Consider the following 27157-nt stretch of genomic DNA (forward strand, 5'->3'; position numbering starts at 1 on the left):
GAGAGAGAGAGGCAGAGACCCAGGCAGAGGGAGAAGCAGGCTCCGTGCAAGGAGCCTGATGCAGGACTCGATCCTGGGACCCCAGGGTCACGCCCTGGGCTGAAGGCAGATGCCCAACCACTGAGCCCCCTGGGCACCCCGGGTTGACCCTGTTCCTAAAACAAGGGCATTGCCCCCCAAATCTCCAGTGCTTGCATTAGGTGTCCCAGTCCCAAATCTCATACTCCCTGTCCATGAACACACGGATCATACGATCTGCTCACGATTTGTCCACTTTGGGTTGTGACCATTGCCAGATGGGTTATTGGATCACAGTTTAAAGGCTGTTTCACTCAATCACATCTCCGTGAGTCTGTGTGCAGCAGCTGGTGCGGGGCTGCCCAGCTCGGGGTGAAGGCCCTTCGCCCACGAAGCTCACCCCATTACTGAGCACGTTGAGGAGAGGTGGCTCGAGCCCGATGCACCCCAAGGCCTGTGGCCGAGGCGGAGAGAGGGTGGAGGAAAGAAGGGCCAGCTTCAAAGAAACACATGCCTGGACATGAAACGCAGGGAGGCCCTGGTGGCCTGGTGGCCTGGTGGCCTGGGGATCTGACGGGGTCAGAGGCCAGGACCCCCAGCACCCAGAGGAGCGGTGCAGGTGCGGAGGGCATCGCTCTCTGGATAAGGGGCAGTGGGGCACTTCGTGGTCGCTGAGATGGAAAGGGCCAGAAGGGAGGGCTCAGTGGTGATTCCCTACAATGATCCAATGGAGCTTGGACATCTATACGTACGACCTGCCAACGACAACATGTTTAAGTCTCCCTCCCAAACTCCCCATTGTGCATGTAATTAATCGCAAGGGTTCACCTTGCGGTGTACCATGTATGGACATTCTTTCTAACAAAATTCTCTCAAAGCCCTAAATGTACCCAATGGAAGCGAAACACCCTGTCGACTCTATTCCCACCACTTGCCATTTAAAAATATGATTTATGTTCTTCATAGTCACACATTTTATATTATTCTTTTCTTCTCCCCCAAATTATATTCTAATATGATATATCTTGCTGGGGAATCCCTTTCGGATCGCCCATCATACTCTTCTGCAATAGGAAATTTGGACACATAACACCTACAGACACATACACACATCGTTTTTTCATGTCATAAAATCCGGCATTAATTTTTTTTTTTTCAAAATTGAGTTTTCATTGCGATGGTTACTTGTATGTTATTGATCAACATAAATACATGGCCAAATCTGATAAGTAATTTCCAAACATAAAAATTATTATATATAAACGTTAAAATTGAGATTGACTTTTTTTTTTCAATCAATTCCTGTCTGCATAGACGAATATTGCTCACTACTAGAATGAGAAATATTTCACCATCAGTTTTATTTGATTCTGATCTTAAAGTCCTGAGAAACTTTATCCATAGAAATAAATAGATAGGAATGGAAGGTGTTTTGTTATAACAGTGTAACACAGGGCTTTGTCTTTCCAAGTGTCATGCCAAAAATAACAGTAATCTATCACCAAAATTTTTAAATTATCACCTGACAACTTGATTAGGCCCCTCTTCAATTTTGATGGAAGCAAAGAATTTTTTTTAAAGAATTGAAAACTCATTTTCTAGATATCCACACCGATATTAAGAGTTTTTATTTGATATTGCAGTACTGTGTGCGCTCAGAAGATGGGAGATGAATGAATGAGAAATGTACCTTCCTCCGGGAAAGTGAGGGAAAGTGGGAGAAGGGTTTTTGTGAGAAGGAAGTATCCATATGAAAGTCTAGAATGTGGACCTTGATTTCTGTGAAACTACCCATATCCTTAGATATTGTCCAAGAGGTCTCTCCTTACCGCCATACCCCATAGGAACACCCATGTCTGGGGGTAAGGAAGGCCGTGACCTAGGATGTGGGTAGAAATGGACAGAATGAGAGAGAGATTAGATTGTCTAGGGAGAGAATACAACCTACGGAGAGGGTTCAAGGTGAAGAGTTGAGAAATCCCGATATCGAATAGCTGCGTACAATCCAGACATGGGTGTGGTCCCTGAAGCCTAACGTTTACAGTGAATTCTGGAAATTGTTTTACTTTCTGCCAATTTTCATAGTTTTAAATTTATGATTAATCCTTTTCCCTATAAACACAAAATAATTTTATCTCCTTGAAAATAGAGGTCTACCTATAGATATAAATAGGTAAACACAGTGAATAGTCTAAAATAAGTCTGGAATTTATTCTTATAAATATATCCCCACAAATCTGCACAATTCTTCATTTTACTGTAACCTTTTTTCTCCTTAAAAAATCCCACTCTTTGCAATCTGTGTTGCCTTATGGGATAGGCAGTCTATGTCTTAGTTGCAAAATGGTTTTTATTTATGAATTTAACTCAGAGCGTTATTTTTCTACATTAACCAAACCTGCTCTTACGAGTCAAGTTATGCGTCTCTTTAATTCCTACTGACACCTGGCATAGACACTGTTCTTTTTTTTTTTTCTTAATCAGAATAGCAGAAATCATTTCATTTTTAATTTTTAAGAGCTTAGGAAGGATGCTGTAAAAGGTAGTTATGTTTTCAGTAGACTTTGTTAAATAGCTTAAAACTGATTGGCCTGTACTTCTAGTTGTTCACATTTTTGCTTCTACATGATGTAATGTAGCATCATGGACTATCATTTGTTTGCCTTGTTTTCCACTGTCCATACTTGGGGCCCTGTTGCTGGAGAACGTCATCCAAATTCTACCCTGAACATTCTTCACAGTAGACCCACTGAGGTGAGGGGGGAAAAGAGAGTGAGTTATCTACTTGGGTGTTTGTAATGCTGATTTTTAAAGAAGTTCCTTTCAGCTGGTCTCTCCCAGTGCAAAGTGTGAGCACACAAATATCTCACCTTTGGCATAAACGTGGAAAATAAACCTTAAGGGGTAGTCTCTTGCCTTCCGTCATCTTTCAGCCCGAGCAGTTGTGTTGCTCAGTAGTTACTGTTCTGCATTGTTACCTGTGTAAACGTAGCACCGAGACCTGGGGGTTGCTCGCAGAACTACTTACAGCAGAACGTGTGGCATGGGAACCTCTAGAATCATTGACAATTACCATCAAAACCATCTCCTCATTAACATCTTATCTACGTATACTTGTGGGTCTTCAAAGCTAAAACACATTTATTATGCTGTTTCCTTCCCTCGTGACAGATGAGGGGTTACGGGGTGACGTTCATCAGTTCACCTTTGGATAATGGGATATCTGGTTAATAGTCAACAGTCGACTTGGTTCTTAGCTTTCAGCTTTATTTCTACAATATAGTAGTATTGCCTGTTTCTTCCATGGTAATAAATCGACTTAATCTAATCAATATTAACTCAGACTCTTACCGTACTTGATTCACGCACCACATAAATCTTGAGCCTCTGCTGCTCCTCGGGCATTGTAGTAAGAGACACCCGGGATCCAAGGACACAGTTTCTGCCCTCTTGAAGCTTATGGTCTGCTGGGGTAGACTGAGACCAATCGGGCGTCATACAGCCCCTTAGATGGTGACGGTACTCAGAAGCCAACAGGAAAATTTTTAAGAAAAGGACAATTTGTCCAGTCAGTGAGATTGACGTTCCTGCAGAGTGACAGCCGACCTGAGGCCTACGGGAAAAATACACATCCGTCAGGCACAGGGAGAAAGGAGATGTTGCCCAAAAGAACTGCGTAAAGAATGGCCTTCTTCCGCAAGGCCATTTCTCAGGATGAAAGTCTTGGTACTTCCCAGGAGCGTAACTATTGGTGCAGACTCTGTACTGACCCAAGGACATCCTCTGGAAGCCTTGCGATTTTTTTTTTTTTTCAGTTAATCATGTTTGTTCTGTTTTTATTTGCTGAGAAGAGCAAAAATCCCAGTTAATTGATTATGTGCCTTCATCAAAGCTTTAGGGAACCTGTCTTCTAAAATCAGAGTATAGTCACCAAACGAAAGTATTTTGCAAAAGCTACATAGAAGCAAAGTGATCTGTGAGATGTCGTAGGCGTGCTTGCTGTCTGAATCAACCCAGTTGTGAATTCCTTTGTCAAACTAGAATTTGCCACCATAACCAGTGACCCTCCGTGATTTACCATTTGGGACACAGAGGTCATCTAGTGAGGTTACTCCAGGAGTGGCTACACCTATGTACAAGATAGGGCTTCATTGCCCCTCTTTCCTAACCTTCTCTGGAATCCCACTGAGATGCCCCTTTCCCTTGCCATTGGGAGAATTCAAAACATGCTAGCTTAGTTCAGTCCATCATGGAATAAATATTTGACTAAATGACCTACTTGAGGGACTAACTCATCTGGATTTTTTTTTTTTTTTTTTTAATTTACTTCGTGGTGTAGCAGGGACTTTCATTGCCTCAAGAGCTAATGTAACATCAGTAAATGCAGATTTCTATATATTTCCATGTAGTCATATTTGGTTTCTAATCTAAATACACTAATGATTTTATATTCTAATTTAAAACACCAAAATAATTCTGCAATTGTTTTCTTTTTTCCTGACATTTTAGTTTTTTTTTTTAATTATATTACAGTCATGCATAGAGGTAAATAGTCAATAGTATTTTTTAAAGGTATTTTAATTTTTATAGAAACATTTTGCAGGTGACTTAATTTAACTGTTTTACTTTTCAGTATGATTGGTTTTCCCCCCATTTCTCCCAATAGTAATTTTCTTATTATGCTAGTATTTTTTGCCTGACATTATATCAACTTCAGGGATAACACTATTGAACTTTTGTGGCATCTATCAGAAGATATGCTTATTGATTAGTTATAGAATAGCTCTATTTTAACCTCCTGACTGTCACAGTACAAGTGCTAAGTGAATATGGATTTCCATGGGCAACTAACTCCGGGAGTAGTGTTGATTAAGTCTCAGTAGTGATCACTATTATTTACTAAGCCAGAGCTGGAGCATCAACAAAAATATTTGCAGCTTCCAAAACATTTTTACTTATTCTCAGAGAGTAGAATATACTAATGGATTCAGATTCAGGTTTATTAAAACTGCTATCAACCACTATAAAGAGAAAATTTGCTCCGCATTTTCCAAAAATAGTATATACACTGAGATGATTCCTTTAGCCACATTAACAACACTTCCTTCTGGTTTACTTTTTCCCTCCTTGTGATTAAGAGTTAGGACTGATTCTATACATATCATTCATTCTATCTCAAAACGAAAATGACAATAGTTCACGTTAGTCTTTCTAATGGTAGTGTGGTAATGTTTGTTTAATACTGTGATAGTGTTGTTGGAAAACGCTCTCTGTAAGCACCAAATATTGTTTTGTGATATATAGATATATCTTAAAACATCTAAAAGTGAGGAAGAGCTTTGATGACTTGTAATTTCATGGCAATAACCGGAAAGATAAAAGCACATGCAGACACTGTCAGGGGCTGAATAGTGGCCTCTTGCAGGTGTCATTAAATGAAGGATTTTATTGAGACCTATGAGACCTATGAGACCCCATGGATTTAAGGTAAGCCCTTAATCCAATGATGATTATACTCATAAGAGACAGAAAAGAAGGCACAGAGAGACACACAGGGAAACTGGCATGAAGATAGAGGTAGAAATGAAAGTAAAAAAAATTAAAAATAGATAAAAATAAAAATAAATAAATAAATAAATAAATAAATAAATAAATAAATATTTTAAAAAAGAAATGGAAGTAATGGGTTGGCAAACTGAGGAATGCCAAGGATGGCTGGAGGCATGGGTTCCTCGTATTCAAAACTTCGTTTATGATCAATATTTTGCCCTGTTTTCCCTTCTTTGATGGAACATCAAGGAATGCTACAGGGAGCCAGTTAAACTCTGAACCTTCACGAGCCTCTTCCTGCCCTTAGGGATGTTCAGCAAGAATGAGATACTAAGAAGGCAGGTCTCATTCCTCATGAAATTCTGACAAAACTACTGTCATCAGTCTTCATAAAATTATTTCTGTAAATGTGTAAAGAAAAAAAGTGGTCAGTGGTAGGAAAACTGAAGAATTACGTAGAGATACCTCTAAAATTCACAGCAGAGAGAACCCATCCTCATGTTTCAGGATCCCTTCTAAATATTTTTGAAAGATTCCCTCCTTTTTTTTTCATGACTTGAGATTAGTTTAATCATTAAAAAATAAAATAGAAAAAAAATTCATGTGACTTCTATTTTATTTTCATAGAGACATAAACGTTGCTTATTTTGTTCTGCCGTAGGGAGTTCAGGCATCCAACGTATATTCTTCATACGCATCTGTGCTAAAGCTGGAACCTGCCAATCACTTGTCCACATGAATATATACATTTCAATTATTTCAGAAAATCATAAAAATGGCATCGACTTTTTAAAGATAGGTGTTTTTCTTAGATTTTTCATCTGCCAATGCAAAATATGCCTCTTGCCTTATTTTGTGACTTTGTCATCCACCCTTGCCATTCCCCTTTCCTCTAGAACTCAGACTGTTGAGGTTCCCCCCCCCCAATAATTTTTATTTTACCTTATATAACAGGAATAGATTCTTTTTCACTATTTTCAATTATCTAATTAAATCCATCCTTATTACTGAAAACACACACACACATACACACACATGAAATTTACCATGGATTTCACTGCTTTTTCACAGGACGGTCAAAGTAAAATCTTAGAACCTCTAGGATTTGATTTGCATAGGAATCCTTCTCTATTTTTTAAAAAGTACAGCATTTTTTGTATAGTGAATCTACCAATTAAATTTCTGAAAACCTGCAGAATTACCCGTTGGTTAGTATGTACAGACACACGCACACACATGCACACCCAAAGTGAAATAAAATCTATTTTTAGTTAGAGACCTTTCCTAGTAAGGAAAAATACATTCCTTATTGCCTACCCATGACAGCTTAGTGGTTATACCTAAAAAATTAACTAAATTGCCATAGTTGATTCCTCCCAGGCTGGAGAAACAGCCTTGTTAACCTCAGTGACCTTGACAGTGCATTAGAAATGAAAGTAAACCACATTTGCACAGGCCCTCACATTTCTAGATGGAGTATTTTGATGGATACAATAAATCTGTATAATTTTCAACCTTTCCATGAAGAATACAAAAGACAATGAATGTTGCTATAAATTATTCCTGGGCAATAGGAGTTATTTGTCAAGGTGGAGCCCAATGTCATCCAGTGGGGTTTTTATAAACACTCAGGCCTGGGTCATGATTTGAATGAGAACAGAGCTTATGAGTTGCTGATGTTACTAATGTGTCATTCCCGTCATTATCCTGTATCTTCATAGTTAATGTACTGATTCCTGATGGTTGTGATTCAGACGCCACCTTATATGTAAATTTACACTTCCTGTCCCAGTAGGCATATAGGTTCACAGTACTAGGACCAGAGCAGAATGAAAGAAACTTAAATATCACAGATCAAGACAGATTCGTTGATGGGGCACCCGGGTGGCTCAGCTGTTGAGTGTCTCCCTTGGGCCCAGGGCGTGACCCCAGGGTCCCGGGATCAAGTCCCGTGTCAGGCTCCCTGCATGGAGCCTGCTTCTCCCTCTGCCTGTGTCTCTGCCTCTCTCTCTCTCTCTATCTCTCTCTCTCTCTCTGTCTCATGAATAAATAAATAAAATCTTAAAAAAAAAAAAAGATTCGTTGAGAAGCCAAGGATAATGGACACCCAGTAATCAGGAAACAATTAATCTCGTCTTTAACACAGGCATCTACAAATAGGGCAATTTATCAGCCATTTCACAATTTCTACTACAACTGTATACCTCTTAAGTTTTAAATGATGCCATGCTTTTAGGACTATTTATACTAGCAGCCTGCTGCTCACTGTTTCAGAGTGAGTCATCAGAGATATCTTAATTTTTCTACTTTTGTTATAAATCAGCTTGATTTTTTTTTTGAGCTCTCATGGGTATAATTGATTCTGGATGTCCTAAGGGGTCTGAGTTGTGAAATGTTAAATAGTAACATTCTAGGCTTTTCAGTGGAGTGTTTAAAATCCAGGACAAAGAACCAGTTTAAACCAGTCAAGTCACAAATTCTCTAATTATTTGCTTTTTTCTTTTCTTTCGCCTTCTGGTGGGTCTTTGTCACTGCCTACTTTGTCATCATCACGCTGAATGTTTTGGCCTCTCTGTACATTTCTCACTTGTGCTCTTTATACCTTTTCTTTGATGTCTCCTTTTTGTTCTCTTCTTGGCAATGTTGCCTAGGCCACCTGGTTTCTTAGGTTTTTGTGCTTTAGCAACTATATTTGATAAAATGCTCTTATGGCCTAAATATTTACCCCCATCATCCCTCTTCTTTCCTACGCAGCAGAAATAATAGCTACTTTATACATGGGACTCAAAAGTTTAAGATGTTATGTCATATATATTATTTCAGTTTAAGTAAAACGAATGTCTCTTTTAAAGTACATTTATTTTAATTATAAATGCCACTTGTAAGGAGTGCTGTCATCTTAAAATATAATCTTTTGATAAACTCTGGCTATTAGCGGTTAAAATGAGCCCCCCTTCAGCAGTCTTTTTCCTTTCAACTGGAAAAAGCAGCACAAAAAAAATAAAATAAAATAAAAAGCAGCACATGCCTCTTTGCAGATATGCAAAATGAAACCATAAAGAGGCATCGAACATTTCAGAACACGTAATTCTAAATATAGTTGGTCTGCAATCCACCAGGTTTTTCCACCTCTATTTTTTGAGGCCCGAAGGGCCATGAAGACTGGTTTTGAACTGTCTTTTCCTTTGTGCCAAGGCTCTAGCATTCCTTTTTTTTTAATGCTTAAATTTCAATGAGAATGAGTAGGTGCTGTATGGAGTGTCCCTCCCACCGGTCACTGACACACACTTCACCTGGGATTCTTCGCTGGGGCCTTGCAGAGATACTAGGAAACACTAGGATACTTCTGGGTGCCAGGGTTTTTAGGTGGACTGGGTGGCATGTTTGATTGACATATATAATGGTGAAGTTAGGTGGGATTATAAACGTGTGTTTTATTATAATGCTTAATGTATTGTCAGCCATGATTTTAAAAAATTACTCACTCACTTGTAGTGAGGTTGTCCAAAACCTTTATTTCTTATCTCTTTTTTTGTCCTCTCCTCTTTTGGGAAAGAGGCACATATCTGTTGCCACTTCATACTACTAATAATAGTAATAAAAATCATGAGGAATGCCATTACCACAAACTGAGGCAATTCTCCACGTACCCTGCACTTACTGGGCTGTGCATGGCATTTAGATAATGCCCGTACGGAGCCCCACGCAGGTACCGGGCACTTGTGCTAAGCCCTGGGTAAGCATTATCTTATTTAATCATTGTAACAACCTTGTAAGGAGTGATTGTCCCCATTTTCTGGATGATGAAAGTGATGCGTAGGTGCCAAAAAATTCACCTGTTCTTTCTAAGCAGCTTTGAGTTTTACTCAAGATGACTTTCTTTCTTGGGAGCAGCCAAGGGACAAAGGAATCAAGGCAGAATGAAAAAAAAAAAAATATATATATATATATACCTGATATCATCTTAACTAGGTCAGTCTTTGAAAGCGCAGGTTATGTTTTCAGGGGTGATACTTTAAAGTCAACGATTGCCCTGGAAGAAGTAAGAGTTCTGGTACTTATAAGGTCAAACAAGACTTACAGTGTTGGTGAGGAAGCCTCAACCAACAGTCTTTTACCTTTTAGATTAGGCAAATGATCTTTTGAGTGAATTTAAGTGCAAATTAATTGAAATTAATTAAATGGTGGGCCACACGCTAGATTAATGGGTAGTGCCGCTGAAAGATTCAGGTGCTCTTAGACAGGCTAGTGATTTGAGAAATTTTTTCATTGTCTTTGAAAATAATTAAATCCACATTTCAGTGTTAATATAATCACTAATGAAAAGGATCCTATACTAACAGAGCGGGAAGGGACTTTCAGAACTCCTGTACTGGAGCCCTGTCCAATTAGGATGAAAAATGAAGCCCAAAGCAATGACCTTGACTTGCCCCGTCCTAGAGGCAGTTATTGGCCAAATTAGGTCTACAGAGAACCTGCTTAAAAATAGACCCCTATCGTGATTAAGCATCGAAATTTATATTTTAAAATAGTATGAATTTTTTTCCCTTTGGCCTGTATAATTTCCTCTGGGAGATATTTTAACTGTATCATCAGAATTGTTTCTACATATTATTCAACAGCATTTTTCTATATTGGAATATCTTTTACTCTAATAGTAACACAATTTTACCTTTATAAATGTAATTATACATTTACTTATTTCCAAAGTAATTGTCAAACTTATTAAATGATTAAATTTGAAATATATGAATTAAAAAAAGAAAGACTAGTTAACTATAATCCCCCAACCCAGAGGAAAATGTTAATATTCTCCTGTTTTCTCCTTTAGTCTTTCTAATATACACATTATGTTTTTTTTTTTACTGAATATAGTGGTATTTGTATGTTTTATCCTTAATAATATATTTCATCATATTAAATAATGCATTTTATCATATCATTAAATAATAATCTATGATATATCATTCTCAGTTGTTATTTATAGCTTAACTTAAACCAGTCACTTATTATTTTTAGATTTTTTTTTAATTTTTACCTTAAAAAACACCTGTAGCAAAGAAAAAAACTTTTATAGCAGAATCTTTGGAAATTTGTCTAATTATTTATCTTAATTTATCAACCTACTTTACAAATTTCCATTTGTAACTAAAATTCAATTTACTAAGACTGAAAATACTAGGCCCATTCCATCATCTTTAACTCAGTTAAAAAAGAAATTCTAAATCTTTCTAAATCTTTAAAATCCCATTTTTCCACCTTCTTAATTTTTTAACATCTACCCCAAAGTATTTCATTTTTATGCACTTGCTTATGTCAACATAAAAAAAGATCCAACATTTTGCAAAAAAAAAAAAAAAAAAAAAAAAAAAGATTACTTCAAGATAACCATCGGGCTTTGAAAACTTTTTTGCTTTCAACACTTTCACAGTACAAATGAACTTGGTCATGATCCAATTTAAATGAAAATAGAATAAAAACTCTAGTACAAGTCACACGAATTAGGTAATAATTTTCTGCAATGTTAGACCCTCGGAAAGATAAAGACGCTTCCTTCTGGCTAAGCCTTACTCTGTTCGTCTCCCAGGCAGGCTGCGAGGAGAGACTAGCTCCCTGCTCCTATATATCCAAACGACCTTTAGAGGAAAAAGTAAGCACAGATTTCCTTCTCAGATAATAAAATTCCATCAAAAGATTTATTTCTGAGGCTGCAGCCGAAAAGAAATGACCGTGGGATAGTCACATTCTTAGAAACATTTCCATGTTCACGAGAAGGGGCCCTGTCTCCCTGTAATCCTGGGGTCAAGCATCCCGCAAAACTCATTTATGCCTCTCGGAATGGTGGCTTCTGTGGAGTTTGCAGCCCAGGCTTTCCAAACAAATGAGCTTTTTCATTTGTTCCTAATGACTTTGGTTTACACAAAGAGATCTTAAAGTGTCCCCAGAGCAATCATTTTGCTAACATGTTATTAGAACATCTTTGCAAATTTAGCCACAAAAGGGGCTTCGTTAACGATGGAAATCATCGGGGACCAAGGCCCTTAGTGACCCCAGCACTTGCCAGTCCTGCTTTATCTTCAGCGGTGGGTACGGGGATCTTGTGACCCACGCCCTGACCCTTCGTCTGGGGGTGGGTCAGAGGATGACTTGATGCCGTGGGAAGGGTGCTAGAAGGAGTCGCAGCGGTATTCTCTGGCTGATCAGCTCTGCCCTTGCCCCCAGAGGGACACCCATCACCCTGAGCCAGCGCGCCTCTGTGGCATCTGCTCAGAGCAGAGACTGTGGGTCTGAGGGGCCTGCTGCGAGACCTGGGGCTCCTTCACCGGACCTGCCTCAGGCTGGAGATCATACATGGATGCATATGTGTGTCTCATTTTCGTAGTCCTCAGATTTGGTACATCTGCTATGCACAGAGGGACAGCTGCTGACAAGTTGAAGGTTGGCCTGTACCCAGATTATGGGGTCCTCCTCGTGGTTTGAGGCTGCAGCTTCAGATCCAGAACCGGGCCCCATCCCGGGCGGCCTGTCTGTCATCTTATCCAGCACTTTATTGCTGAGTGGCCTTGTAGGAGTTGCTTCTCCTTGCTCTGTGTGCGACCGGAGTGGCACAGAGCGGCTCTCACGTACACCACGAGCCTCCGTCCTTGTGCTCACTTAGAGGCTGCATTTTAACGAGAGTCACTTCAGTGCTGGTGAGCACCGTGGATACTCCAAGGCTGGAAATACAGTCCTGCCAACATTGACTGTTTCTCGAAGATGACTGATTAAGCTGCGTGTCAGAAAATTAAGTTAAAAAAAAAAGATTAGAGGTGACACTGTGGCCAGTTCAACACTGAGAGAAGGACAGATTGGATGCGTCGCTATTATTCTGTAGCCCATGGGGTAGGCCCAGGTGATAGCACCCTCTAAGGGATTTTTTTAAAAATTTTTTTGTTGTTTTTACTCTCTATCAGATGGCATTTTATGGAACAACAGAAAATCAGAATTCAGTGGCAATTATTTGATGAGTAGGACTAATAGAAATCAATGTATCGTACTTTGGTTGTCATTAGCCATCTCTAAGCTGATAAAAATGGGAAAGACTTTCCTGTGCAGGTCACCGTGGATCTCAGTTTACTATATAGTGGGGATGGTGCAAAATATCCTCCCTCCAAGCAGAGTTCCCTCTCTTGCAAAAATGTTTATAACGTGGACATCGTGATATTGTCATATGGAATAAATAAAACGTATAACCTGGAACATAGTATTGCACAGAAGTGTTGTTTTCTACCTCATGCTCCTGCAGCCTGTGTCCAGGGCGTTGGACGGGCCAATCCATTTGTTCAATGATACACGCATCTTGCGCAGTTCCGCATCTGCAACAGCATCTACTGAATAACAAAGTATGGGTTATTGCTAACAACTATGGTGTATGACAGTTGAGTTATTTCTAAGGAATATAGTTTAATATCTTGTGGGTGTTCCTTTTTTTCACATTTTCTATATTTCTGTATGCTTTTTCTACTTGAAACCATTGCTATTGGAGATTAATTTCATAGGCAGTAACAAACCTAATTCAATGGACTCTCTTTACTATATTAATAGGTTAATGACTCCCTATTAAGTTAACATTAAGAAAATATACATTAGAAAAAAAGAAAATATATAGTGACTGATGAACTGACGATTTCAGTAGACATTTTATTGTTTTTTTTTTCTTGCTAATTTTTATATTGATCTCTTGGCCAAACTCATAATAGTAATAATACAGTATTTTGCTCTGTAGCCTGTAATATTTGGGAGAAAAAAACTCATCCTCTTTTCTAGCTGTTGATAAAGACTAGGTTTTTGACTTTCTCATTAGAATTAGGAAAACAGGGAGGCATAGTTGTTGTCACATAGGGTATTGGGGTATCGACCACGATAAATGTTGTGGCAATGTTTTCCGAAGCTCTTTACTGGTTTCTTCTGATGTCTGTCTGTGTTCCTTTCGTTTCTTTAAAAACAAAACAAACAGAATGCTTGTTTTCTGCACCACAAAAGGGCTTCAGTCAGCAAGGTTAAAGTAATTTTTCTCTAAACACTCCAGACTACTCCTAGGAAGACAGAATGATACAGTTTTAGGCATTCCTGGGAACAATTAATGTTGTACGATACTTCTAGCAAATCTAAGCATCAGGTCTCCTGATAGACTGCCCTCAGTATTTGGAGCCTTTGCCCTACTTAGCCGCTTAACGGGATATGATGAAGCCTATGTTACTGATAAATCATTCAGGCACTTCCTCCCATTTCCTAAATACTCCTTCAACCATAGCAGCGTCTCTACCATCAGGGTCCTACATCTTTAGAAGAGATTGTTTTATCTCGCTTTCCGAAGAAAACACCTCCTATCAGCCACATTCAAATCATAAGTGAGAAATTTGAATAGTAGATCACCGAATGTGACACACAGCAGAGATGTATTTTCGACTTGCTGTAAGTAGTCTAGTGTTCTTTTAGGGAATTCAGTTTTTATTTTTATTTTTTTTATCTTTTAAAGATTGATTGATTGATTGATTGATTGATTTATGATAGACATAGAAAGAGAGAGAGAGAGAGAGAGAGAGGCAGAGACACAGGAGGAGGGAGAAGCAGGCTCCACGTCAGGAGCCTGATGTGAGACTTGATCCCGGGACTCCAGGATCACGCCCTGGGCCAAAGGCAGGTGCTAAACCACTGAGTCACCCAAGGATTCCTGGAAATTCAGTTTTTAAAATGGGCATAGACTGATACTTGAGAGAACAATATTTAGCAAAAAAAATTGCTATGGTAAAATAAACATGAGTATTTATAACTTATAAATAGTCAAGAGTAATTAAATCTACTCATGGTTTCCCACCGTAATATTTATTTTAGAGTCAAAGTCAAAATTTAGTCTATTTTTATGGTCACTTTTATCAATGTAGGGAAAAGAAATTTCTTCTTTCCCAAAATGTATTACTTATGTTTTATCTGTTTACTATGTCTATCAGTAATCTTCTGCATTCCAATATTTGAAGACCTATTTGAGAAAAATAATTTGGAGAGATGTGTCTTCGATTTTAGGAGAAACTGTTTGTCTTATTCAAATTAGTCAGTTTTTTCAACCTCAGCTTTCTTGTCATTCTTGGGTCTACCTATTAGGAGATCTTTGGTTGATAAGTACGTTAAGGTTGGTGGAAATATAAAGCATCCTGTTTGCATTTTTTTAAATCTTTGGGTTCTGATTTTTGTTTGAATATAATTTCAAGAGTAGAAACAAAATTTGCAACCAAAATATGGCCAGTATTTTTTTAATATTGTTACTATAGAGTATTAACTCTCTTTTAGGTAAAAACTAATTAACAGACCTATTAAAAAAAAACAAAACCTGACTGTAGTAGAGGAGCATCTGTCTTTAGTTTCAATGCTATGAGGTTATTAATTAACAGAAAACCACCATGGGTTGCTTCTTCAGAATACCGCTCAATGTTAGAGACATTGTCTACTGTACGGGAGTTTCGCTACTAGATGAGGATGTCTGGGAATTCATATGGATGAAATTCCACTCCACTACGGCAGTTTCTGAGAAGAAAATACTATTGGAAGCCTTAACTTGCAGCGATGACAGGAACCTATTAAATAGGTGGGTCAATTAGTTCCTTAAATTTATTTGTGTAATGAGAATACTCTCTGTTAAACTACACTGAACTTGATCTTATTTCCTTGAATATATACTAGTTTACTCTAAAAAAATCTCCCACAGCTAAGGAGAACTGCTGTGTTGACATGACGAAAGCTAATTGAATTGAAAGAGATACCTTTGTTTCTCACTAAATAGTATGTCATTGTAAAAGGAAGGAAGTGTTTACTGGAAAGATTTTTCTTAAAGTGGGTTGATATCACCAGAACACACAAAAATGTGATTTCTCCATCTGCAAGGTTTTTTCAAAATTTAATTAATGAGCTAATTAAAATGCTATGAGTTTACTCTCCCCACCTTTTATAGACAGAATTGTTCTGTTGATATGTTGTATTGGGAGTGTTTACACAGGACTGTTCTTTTGAATAATATAACCAATTAGTACATGTAAGTTTTATAATTTCATAAAAATGTTTAAGCTATGGAGCTAAATTTTTTTTCTACGATTCTATCTTTAAAGGCTTTTGAATCTCTCACTGAATTCCGAGGTGGTGTTAGATCAAGATGCAATTGATGTGATCATCCATGTCGCTCGAAATCCACACGGCCGAGACCTTGCCTGGAAGTTTTTCAGAGATAAATGGAAGATATTAAATACTAGGTAGAAATGAGTTCATTCATTCATACTTGAGTGAGTAAATTAAAGGTGACGTAGGAGAGGTAAAGGCCCAACTTCTCGTGTTTTTAAAAACCAAGGTCCAGATAATAGCATTAATTTTTAAAATAGTCAACCAAGATGGGTGTTGCCACTCCTGTGGAACTCAGGAGTATTTTAATGGTTCTATGACATTATTCATGTAGTAAAGATTAAAAACTGTGATTATATGTGGAAATGTGGGAGTAAAAAGGTTTAATAGTACAACTTCTGTGGAAAATATATTAAACTCTCCGAGGTTGAAGAAATATAGAACTATATTCTAAATGTGTTGTAGGAAAAATGATTTATAAATCGGATATAATTATTATATTATATAACAAGAAAATTTTAATTTTGCCTCTGCAGAATTTGTTTTAAATCTCCTTTAAATATAAATATCATAAAACACCTGAAATAAAACCAAGATATAGAGAAGGGGTGTAATCCTCATTGCAATAAAATTCATTCCTAAGACATCTTCTTTCATGGTGAGAATTCTTCAGCCTCAATTTAAGAAAATATTTCATTATGCATTTAAATATATTATAATAAATGTTGATTTATTACTCTGATAATCTCTATGGCATATTAAAATTAAATTTATTACACAGCATGCAGATGCTTGCATGTTCTCAACTTAAATGTCCCCAAACAGTGAACCAGACCTCTTGTTCTGTCTCTTAAAAACTGACGGGTAAACTTTATGTTTTTAAGGGACACTGTTATCAGTTGCCCTTGTATACAGGGTTCAGTTTGAATGGCCGTGTCCTATTAAAACACAATTCTCGCCACAGATATTTCATTGTCAGAAAGCACTGATATTCCTAGAAGACACATTGGCCTTTTTGCATTTGCAGCTCAGAAATTGGAATGATTAGAAGATTAGAACTTGCTTTGCAGTCGTGCACCGTAATCGAGTGAATAGTCAGATATAAGGTGAATTAACATATGCAAGCATTTCACTTTAGACAGTGTCCAATAGCTGCCAATACAGTCTCCTTAGCGAGTGGTTTTGCCTCCCAGAGTTCAGCATAGGGCATGTATGTATAGTTTAGTGCCTCCCAAACATGCTTGGTTCCTGCTGTGCTCAGTTTGCCTCACCGAGAGGCCGTGACCTCTAGCCGAGAGGTAGAAAGGTTGAGGTTGCAGTAGATCTACCGACGCAGAAGTGTTCATCTTGACAAGTAGGACTGTCTTCTTCATCTACTCCTGTTCCTTTGTCAGTCCTCGAGCCCTGGAGTTCATGGAGGTACTCTCCAAGATCCTCCTTATTTCCCACGGCACAGACTCTCCCCACTTTTAGTTGCCATCTATTCCAGTGGTTTCAGTCTCTCCCAAATCTACATCTCTTGCTCGGAGCATTTTGTCTGGGCTTCACCCGGTGCTGGACAGTTGCATGGGGGGCACCTGCACAGCTAAACCCATCATTATCCTCTTGTCTTTCTTTCTTCAGCAGGTAATGTGGCCATCCACACATTGCTCACGCCAGATACTTGGAAATACATCTACCCCCGTGCCATATACAACAATTAGGCTTGAGATAGTGTCAGTTTAATAAGCCCTAAAAGAAAGGCCCCACAAGGCTGTAAGGGCAGCATTAGAAAACCTCTTATCATCGGGGCTGAACCTTTGCTTCCAAGACCTCAGAATCTTATTTAGTGTACTTGTCTTAATTCTACGAGTATGACAGCCCGTGGTAGGTGTTCTTAGCACTGCAGAGATAAATCCATAAAGTAAGAGACCGTTCCATCTCACTGATACAAGTTATTCCTGACTGTGGGTCATGAGTCAAGAATTTATGTCTGTGGTACAAGGATTATGCAATCCAAGTGAACAACTCAATATTTTAATGAACTGCCTACGTGAAAAAAAATACTAATATTTTGGGAGCATTGCAAAGAAATTTGGCTCAGTTTCTAGGCATGAAAATGGAGAATGCCAATGTCGGTCATGACTGGACGTACTGATAATGCCCAAGTTTGTCTTAGGGTCCTAATTCCTTTGTTGGGATTTTCTTTTTTTCTTTTTTTTTTTTTCCTATATGAACTAGGTTGCTTTCAAGTTTTAAAATATTTCTTCCTCAGCCCTTGGGCTGGAAATGTAATAGTAATTCCTAAATCTAATTTTAGAAGGTTCCTTTTTTTTTTTTTTTTTTTTTTTTAAATTTACCACAACTTAGACCTCTCTGAAACATTTTTGAGCCCAGTCACATGGCATGTGATGGCATCCTGCAGCCCCAGCTCTTTGCACCTCCCTGGCTCCCTGGAGAAATGACCTTGAAATGTTCAGATATCTTAATGGCAACAAGAGAACATTGGCCAAACAGAGCCCTTGAAAAAGATCCTAAAAAAATCTGTAGAGTACTATTTCTTAAATTACTGCCTATATTCACATCAAGACTTTTTTTTTTTAAATCTTTCCAGGTACGGAGAGGCATTATTTATGAATTCCAAACTCATTAGTGGAGTCACAGAGTTTCTTAATACTGAAGGTGAACTCAAAGAGGTAAATATTTTAATATGAGTTCTAACGCTTTACTCTTATAAATATATGAAATCATACATTTATTTTAACCATTTTTTTTCCAACAGATTCATATCCATTTCTTTAAAGCACACACATTTATGCTAAAGACTTCACTTGATTCTTTATTTGCAAAGGTCTTTCTATTACATTAAACATTAAATGTCATCAGGGCTCCTGGGTGGCTCAGTCAGTTGAGCACCTGACTCTTGGCTTGGGCAAGGTCATGATCCCAGAGTGTTGAGACTCCCTTTTGAGGGCCCTGCATGCTCAGTGCAGTAACTTGTCTCTCTCCCTCCCGCTCTGTCCCATCCCCCGGCTCCCTGCACACGTGTGCTCATTCTCTCAAGTAAATCCATAAACTCTAAGCAAAAAACAAACATTGAATGCCTTCGAGAGATGCTTGAATGTAGTAAATCTCACACCAGGGACTCCAAATCTGCTGCAGATACCTTTCATCTAATCAGCCGTGCCTCTGCTGATTATACAAACCCAGTGTAAGATCCTAGAAATAATAGAACTGGCCTTCCCAGTGATTCAGTATTTGGGTACAAAGGACCCAGGCTGGTGTTAAGGTGTAGACCTTGAGTCTCCCTGCTTTGTGGTCAGGCCGAGAGAGGGAGCGGGTCACTGGGTGTGTCAATAATGCCTCGTGCCATCTAGTCCATTCAATGAAATGAAATCATACATATGATTATAATAGTCTGTTGAAAATTCTGCTTGATATAATCCCAAATAGGGCAGCCCGGGTGGCTCAGTGGTTTAGCACAGCCTTCAGCCCAGGGCTGATCCTGGAGACCCGGGATCGATTCCCACGTCGGGCTCCTTTGCAAGGAGCCTGCTTCTCCCTCTGCCTGTGTCTCTGCCTCTCTCTCTCTCTCACTCTCTGTCTCTATCACTCATGAATAAATAAAAAAATCTTAAAAAAAAAAGATATAATCCTAAATAGCTTTCATTAATGAAAATAATTACTTAAGGACTAGCGTCCAGTTTGGAGTGCATCTAACGTTTCCTTTGTTTTCTCTGGTTTATTTCTCTGGAAATTTAAACCAGCTTTATTTATTTATTTATTTATTTATTTATTTATTTATTTATTCATTCATTCATTCATTCATTCATTCATTTATTTCTTTTTACCATTAAATCACATTTGTAAAAGAGAAGGGTGTGAAATGGGGAGCGGTGAGTGTGTAGGAGGGAGGAAAGAAATACAGATACTTTGGAAGGATTCAGAGGAGCTAAGCTTCCACCATCTATCGCTTTTTCATCTGCCGCCCGCCTCGGTCGTAGAAGGTAGGTGAGGTCTGGCCCTGAGAGTCCCGGCTGCCTGGCCTTCCCGGGAAAGAATGCCTGAGCCTGTGGCCCAGAGCCCCACACGGGGAGCCGCGCTCCCCCAGAAGCATCCACCCTTCACATCTCCTAATATTGCCCAATGTCCGAGGCGATCCCTCAAACATCAGCTTGGATTCTTGTATGCTCAGAGCTAAGCTGAGCCAAGTCTCCGATTGTTATGATGTGCAATTCAATTTTTGTCCCGGCCAAGTGTTCCCAAACCAAAGGATTTAGTTCTGCAAGCCCCAGCCCACGTTTTGCTGTTTTTTTGTTTTTTTTTTTAATTAAGGAAGCTCAACGAGAAGGGCTTCTTTCGTATCCGTATGAAACAGAATGAAAGAACAATTAAATGAACGATTGCTTCCAATTTTTTTCTGTATTTAAATGAAGTACTTTTAATTTCTTGATTTTACATTCAGTAATCAGTGAGTGAAAGACTCATTTAGTCACAACGTGCAAAGCCGCTGAAGTGAGCGGAGCACAGGAGTGACAGGCCCCCCCACCTTGCCCTCCTTTAGCCCCTTCCTCCTCCGTACCCCGTACCCCGTCTTCTCTGCCTTGGACCCTCGCCAGCTGCCCCTCCGCCGTTGGCTCCCGTCCTTCTTCCCCCAACTCCTGTCTGTCCTTCATCCTTTCCTCCCCCCGTAAAACCCAGGCCTTGGGGAAACATCCTGGAAGTGGATACATACTTGGTGGCCATCGTGTGCCGACCGACCACTTTGTTTCACGTATTTCACATGTGTTTTTTTGATATGTTTCCACTTGAGTCAATGGCCATTTGGAACATCCTTATAAGGAAGGTGCAGTTTCAAAGCTGACACAAAACTGTGGCTTCTACCCCATTGCCTGCCAAGCAGCTGACTCAGGGGACTGTGTCTCAGGGCGGCGGGGGGGGTGTCCCTCATGCAGCTGCCGGTGCTGACCCTCCAGCTGACAACCCCTATCTGAAGCTTCTCCACACTTCCATGACCCCTCATTGTCCTTAGGGCAGGGGCCACCGCTGTAAGGCCTTGTAGTGCTAACAAGCCTCGGCCCGTAAGATGAAGAGGGTGAGGGACCTCCAGGCGTGACCTTCCCTGACCCCTGAGACTTGCAGGTGCCAGGTCTGGGCTGGGGGCGGGGGTGGGCAGTCCTGCATGGTGCGGCTTTACTCTCCAGCCAGGCGTGACCTTCCCTGACCCCCGAGACTCGAAGGTGCCAGGCCCACCCAGGGGCACCCTGCAGGGCCCGGCCTTACTCTCCAGGTGTGACCTTCCCTGACTCCTGAGAATCCCAGGTACCAGGCCCAGGGGCAGCCTGCAGGGTCCAGCCTTATTCTCCAGGTGTGACCTTCCCTGACCCCTGAGACTCGCAGGTGCCAGGCCTGGGGTGGGGGGGTGGTGGCACCCTGCAGGGTCCGGCCTTATTCTCCAGGTGTGACCTTCCCTGACCCTTGAGACTCGAAGGTGCCAGGCCCACCCAGGGGTGCCCTGTAGGGCCCGGCCTTATTCTACAGGTGTGATCTTCCCTGACCCCTGAGACTCGCAGGTGCCAGGTCTGGGGTGGGGGTGGGGGCGTCCTGCACGGCCTGGCCTTATTCTCCAGCCAGGCGTGACCTTCCCTGACCCCCGTGTCTCCCAGGTGCCCGGTCCACGGGCTAATGTCTGAAACTAGATCTCATGGCAGGCGACGGCTAAGTCAGGTCACCCACGTAGTTACGGGGAGTGTGTGATGTTCTGCAGCTTACTGCTCATTGATTTTGTGATGCTTGGGGTCTAGGGTTCCCTAAAATAAGTGGCTGGTTGGGTTTGCTTTTTTTAAAAAAACATGAAAATATTTTCTAACCGAAAAATGAACAAACGTGTCTAGAAATTTTATGCTAAGAACAGGAAGCACAAACAACTCTGACATCCCACTAAATGCTATTTTATAAAAACGTCTATACTGGCAACATTTTCAAATAAAAGCCTAGGATGGCATAAATATTTAGGGAACACAATAATAAAAGCTAATCACAGCAGGAAGCCGACCAAAGAGCAGCCGAGACAAGCAAAGTGGGTTGGCAAGCCTGTAGAGCCGGGCAGGGGCCCGAGGGTCCCAGGGCCGCACCCCAGGGCCAGCCAGGTGGGTACTCGGGGCACGTGCTTGCCAGAGGAGCTGCAGGCAGTGTGGGCTTGAAACTGGTTTGTGCCGGCTGTGCACGTGGGCCGGACGTGTTCTGCTGACCCATCCCCGGCCCTCGGCTCTCTGGGCTCGCAGGGACTCTGTAGTCACTTCGACCCTGAGGGAAGGAATGGATCCCTGTGGGCTCACCGCTTACATTTTATTTTTAAAGATTTTATTTATTTATTCATGAGACAGAGAGAGAGAGAGAGGCAGAGACCCAGGCAGGGGGAGAAGCAGGCTCCCTGCGGGGACCCGATGCGGGACGCGATCCCAGGACCCCGTGGTCACCCCTGGGCTGAAGGCAGATGCTCAACCACTGAGCCCCCGGGCGCCCCCACTACCTACACCTCTTACTGGTCGTTCTCCTGCGGGGTGATTTGACCTACTGCCCTGTGTCGGTGCCATGTCCACACTCGGGCCCTCGTTGGCCTCTGAGGAGGACCTAGGAGCTGCCCTTCGCGCTCCGGCTGCCTTGCTGTCTCTGTCGTTGAGGGGCCAGGAGCGCGTGGCACACGGTCCAAGTTGCCAAGAGGGCCATTTGCACGGTCCTGCCGGGGAAGGAGGCGATGATGCAGATTATCGTAAGAGGAGTGAACAGGACTTTCTCCCGACTGGCGTCGATCACGTGAGCATCCCTGTCACGGGCGCCCATGTGCTGTGGTTTACACAGCTTGTAATAAAACAATACCTAGGCCCTCGTGTAGTATTTGTTGCTTTAGGAACATAGACTAGATGAGTCCAAACCTATAAACCGGAACGAATTATTGGATTCATCAGTTAAAGTCTAAAAATAGAGGGATCCCTGGGTGGCCCAGCAGTTTAGCACCTGCCTTTGGCCCAGGGCCTGATCCTGGAGTCCCGGGATCGAATCCCGCGTCGGGTCCCCACAGAGAGCCTGCTTCTCCCTCTGCCTGTGTCTCTGCCTCTCTCCTCTGTGTGTGTCTATCATGAATAAGTAAAAATAAAATCTTTTTAAAAAAGTCTAAAATTACGATTTGATGCTTCCCTTTCACCTACGTGCACGTGCCACGAGCACATGTGTGCGGTGCAGCGCCCCAAATATTGGAAGATACCCGCTGGGTAACTCCAGTGTCTTCCCCTCTTCCTCTTGGTGTGTGTGAATTTGGTACAAATGTCAGATCAATTTTTGGGGTCGCATCAGTTAAGTCTTTGCTACCTGTTGGCTGTTTTACACGTTTGTGATAAAAGCCTAGTGCCTTTGAAGCCTCCCAAAGGAGGTAGCCGTGGCTCACGCTGCAGGGGCACGGGGCTTGGGAGGACAGGAGAAAACACGCTTTGGCAAAACCCACGGGTGTCGTGTAGTCCGAGGAAGAGCATCGTAAACCAGCCAAGCTACTGATGAACCAGTTTCTAGATTAAACTCATAGGGGCATCAGGAAGTCCGTTTGAAGTGCCGGACTGCCTCCCATTTCTCCCCGTCCCTGCGTCCCTCTTGAGGGACTGCATTTCCCTCCTGCCACCTCCTCCCTGTGACCACCCCCCCCCCTGCCCCAGGTGATGAATCGCACCACACACTAATTACACCACTAATGTTTCTGTTCTGCAAGCTGATTTGTCACATTTTGCCCGTTGGCATTGCGGTCGTTGGTTGGGTGCCAGTTTCTTAAGACACATCTTACGGGGAGAGAGAAAAGCTGCGGGTATTTAATCGTGAAACAAAAAAACCCAGAGTATAAGAACTCTCTAGAGAAAAACCGTATATCCAGAAAAATAATAGCACAGCATTTAAAAATCATAATGTGTTTGAATCGAGGGCTCCAAGTATGTGGCTGCACGAGTCCGCCTTTAGCTTCCCTCCATTCTCGCCTGAGTCACTCGGGCGATGGAAATGCCATTAATCGCCCAGTTCTCATAGCACCATTGCCTTCTTCCCGCCACCCCATAACTGGTAACCCCTTGCTGCCAAACACGAGGTCACGCTCTCATGCTACTTATTCGGAGGCGAGGAAGAGGAGCCTTGTATTTACCAACCGAGAGAGAGAAGTTTGGTCCTGGCCTTCAGTCTTCAAGGCTGTTGGTGCATTGGCTGTGCTGCCGAACTAGCGCTAGCCTTGGCCACCGTCCCGCCAACCTATTGGGAAGAGACCGAGACGTCCCTGTTCCTATTTGCTTATGAAACAAGCAGCTGCATTTGGAGCTCTTTAAAGCGTAATGTCCACTCTTTCTTCCAAAAGGAAGCACGTCGCCCCTCCCGGGCGCAGCTGGCCCTACCGTGTTTGGCAGTTCGCTTGCTTCGCGGCCCACATAGGCCTCCTGCAGCGACTGGCGCCTTGTCCCGCACGCCCTCGCTTGTGTGTGTTTAGCCCGGAGTTTGTTGGAGCCTCCCGCCCCCGCCCCGTGTTCACCCGTCTACGATCTTTCTTCCCAGTTGAAGAACTTCATGAAGACCTACGATGGAGTGGCTGCTGCCTCGTTCTTGAGAGCTGTGGAAACGGTGGAGGCCAACGTGCGCTGGAAAGCGCTGTATCAGGATGAACTCTTCCAGTGGTTAGGAAAAGCTCTGAGACACTGAGATCGCTCTTACCGACGACCCAGCCCAGGATGCTGGGAGGAGACCCGCCTTGCACGGACTGAGGAAGATGCGCCATGTGGAAAATGGCCAGATTTTCAGTGTTAACGTGTGGGAGGAAATCTTTTTTTTTTTTTTTTTGTATTTGGTTTTGGGGGATTTTTTTTTTTTTTTTTTTGCTTTGTTTCCTTCATTCTGTTTTGTTTCTCTACTGGGTGTTCTTCTCTAAAGAAACTCTCGCAAGTGACACTAGCCATGATTGCTTCAGCTGTACATTTCCCCCGCTGTGACGGGACCAAATACGATAGTGATGCATGTCGATGTTGCAGTCAATTTGGAAAAAAAACATAATTCCGAATATTTTGTGCATGGTTGTATGGTCCTGCCTGTGTTCAGCATGCTTATTTAAAATGTCCAATGTCGTATGTGAATATATGTTACATCCAGGATGGGCATTATACTAAAGCACAAAGATTATCTATGACAATCAGTGTTGCAATGAGAGAAAAACGACGACGAAATCATGTTCTTAGTCCCGGGCAACATGAGAGGTAAAAACCGCCTTAGAGGGATCATTATTATCACCTGTTTCAGCACTTGGATTGTCTTGCAGTGATGACTGTGTTGCTGACTCATTTTCTTGGAGCTAAAGCCGTGTGTATACTCAACAAGGCTCACGGGTGGTGTGTGCACATGTACCTGTACGTAGGCAAGCCCTGTATATAGTGTCGTGCACTGCACTTCGGCAAAGAATCTCTGCAGATCGAAGAGACTTTATCTCTTTTTATAAACGTATGCAAACTTTGAAAAGGCCTAAAAGAATTCATCTCAACCCTATCCTTCCTGACAATTCCCTGACTAAATTTCTCAACCGTTAGAGATTTCTTTTTTTCATCTATTTCCTGAACCAATGGCCTATTTTACTACATGAAAATGAATTCAGACAGAATTTATGTGTCAACGCTCTTCTAATTCTCCAAGGTGGCAGCCTCGGATCCTAAATATATAGATTCTATATTATAGATATTCATTCAGTCTTCCTATTGTGTAAAACAATTGTGCACATTTAATAATTATTATCAGTGCTGAGAAAGCACTTCTTTCCCATCTTGTTTGTTTTTCCATCTCAGGTTGGGTGGCCCGGAGGGTCAGAAACTCTCTGTGTGTGTTGGTCTTTACGTCTGTGTCAATCTAACCCTCCATTAAGTGACTGTACCTCAAGTGGGTCTGATACCATTTAATGACCTTTGATGTGACTTGTACCGTCTATTCGGATGAAAACTACTTTCTTTTTTTTTTAGCAAAGCTTTTCGTTTGGCATTGACAGCTCTCTTCTACCTAGGATTTTTTTTTCCTACCTAAGAATTTTAAATAACCCTTTTCGTGGCTGTATGTCCTGTAACACAGTGCTTTTATGTGGTTTTCTCGCCCAGTAGGCCGGCTCTCCAAACATTGCTCAGCTGCTCTGAAATGAACATATTTTCTGTTCACCGTTCTAAAATACCAACACAGCTACTAGACCCCAGCCAAAAGCTTGTGGACCACTTTCTACTCTCCTGGGGTTTCCCACTCCTCCAAATCCTCCTGCGAATTATTGAGAGAAATATATTCTAACTCTCATAGTCACTGAAAATGGGGATGGGGGGGAAATACAGGTGTTTTAGAAACCAGAACCATAGATTTATTTTGATTTTGTAGCAAAAAGGAGCAGTTTCCTAATCTACTGAACTGGAATCACTTAAAATGGAATTTTATCTTTTTCAGCGATTAATATCTATCACTCACACCTGAATTTTCCAGCACTCCATTCAATCAAAGCGCATGAATTCCAAATACCCCGTGTGGTACGATTAAGACATAGTGCTACTTAGTATGAAATCTAAAAGTCGTTCCACTGACCAGAAGTCATGAAATTTAACAAGGACGTGTCAGAAAAATAAAATCCATAAGGGACAAGTTCTGATGCATCACGATGGTACATATCACACCGCTGGGCAGGTCCAAAGCATGTACCATGGCCCCCCTGGGCTCATGGAACAGAGGCAAATAGATAAAACATGAGAGGTGGGTGTCTTATTTCGTGTCCTGAATTATTGGAAATTCTTAGTAGTCATGACATTCTTTTGAGTGAAATCACCATTTCCAGTTTTGAGTTAGAAAGACTTCTCGAGTTCCTTTTTCCTCCCCACTGTTAGTCATCTTAATCCTCTGTCAGTGTTTTAGTGGCCTTGGACAACTGGTTTAGCAACAATGTCAAATCCTCAATGTGTAAATCTGTGCAATGTTCAATACCTCATAGAATATCTGTTCAACGGTATAGTAGTATCAATGGCATTGAGATGGAATTTCTGTTCTACATATTTTTCAATAATTTATCCTTTCCAATGTTGAAGATTATATCAGGCTTTAACGTTTTTTAGTTGTTTGGATAAGTAATATTTTCAAAATAATAAAATGACCAATGATATCTCTTGGAATATTCTGTAAACTGTAGTTATAAAATTCTATTTTCTACATAGAGTTTTTATCTTGTTTCTCTCCTTTGTATGTTTTGCAAGTCCTACCGATGCATGAAATAACAAAGTGTTGGAAGTGTTCAGTTCCTAGGCTTGAATCTTTACTGTGCCAATATACGTACAAACGCAAAACTTCGTTTCAATTAGACAGGACTGGACTGTTTACCATACCGAATATTAAACATCACCAGGTGACTTGGGAATAAAAAGTTTTCCCCATTTGCACA

General features: G+C 41.1%; 1 protein-coding gene across 1 annotated transcript in view; it reads left to right on the top strand.

Moving 5' to 3' along the window:
* Positions 1-27155, top strand: part of TRHDE (thyrotropin releasing hormone degrading enzyme) — a 371785-nt gene extending 344630 nt beyond the window's left edge. Inside the window, exons 16-19 of the mRNA XM_077913853.1 lie at positions 15023-15190; positions 15708-15848; positions 18308-18389; positions 24274-27155. Of these exons, the coding sequence (XP_077769979.1) occupies positions 15023-15190; positions 15708-15848; positions 18308-18389; positions 24274-24417 (535 nt within the window). The 3' untranslated portion in view covers positions 24418-27155. The remainder of the gene's footprint in view (positions 1-15022; positions 15191-15707; positions 15849-18307; positions 18390-24273) is intronic.
* The last annotated feature ends 2 nt before the right edge of the window (positions 27156-27157 follow it).

The sequence above is a fragment of the Canis aureus genome, chromosome 11, assembly GCF_053574225.1.
Source record: "Canis aureus isolate CA01 chromosome 11, VMU_Caureus_v.1.0, whole genome shotgun sequence".
Taxonomy (NCBI): Eukaryota; Metazoa; Chordata; class Mammalia; order Carnivora; family Canidae; genus Canis; species Canis aureus.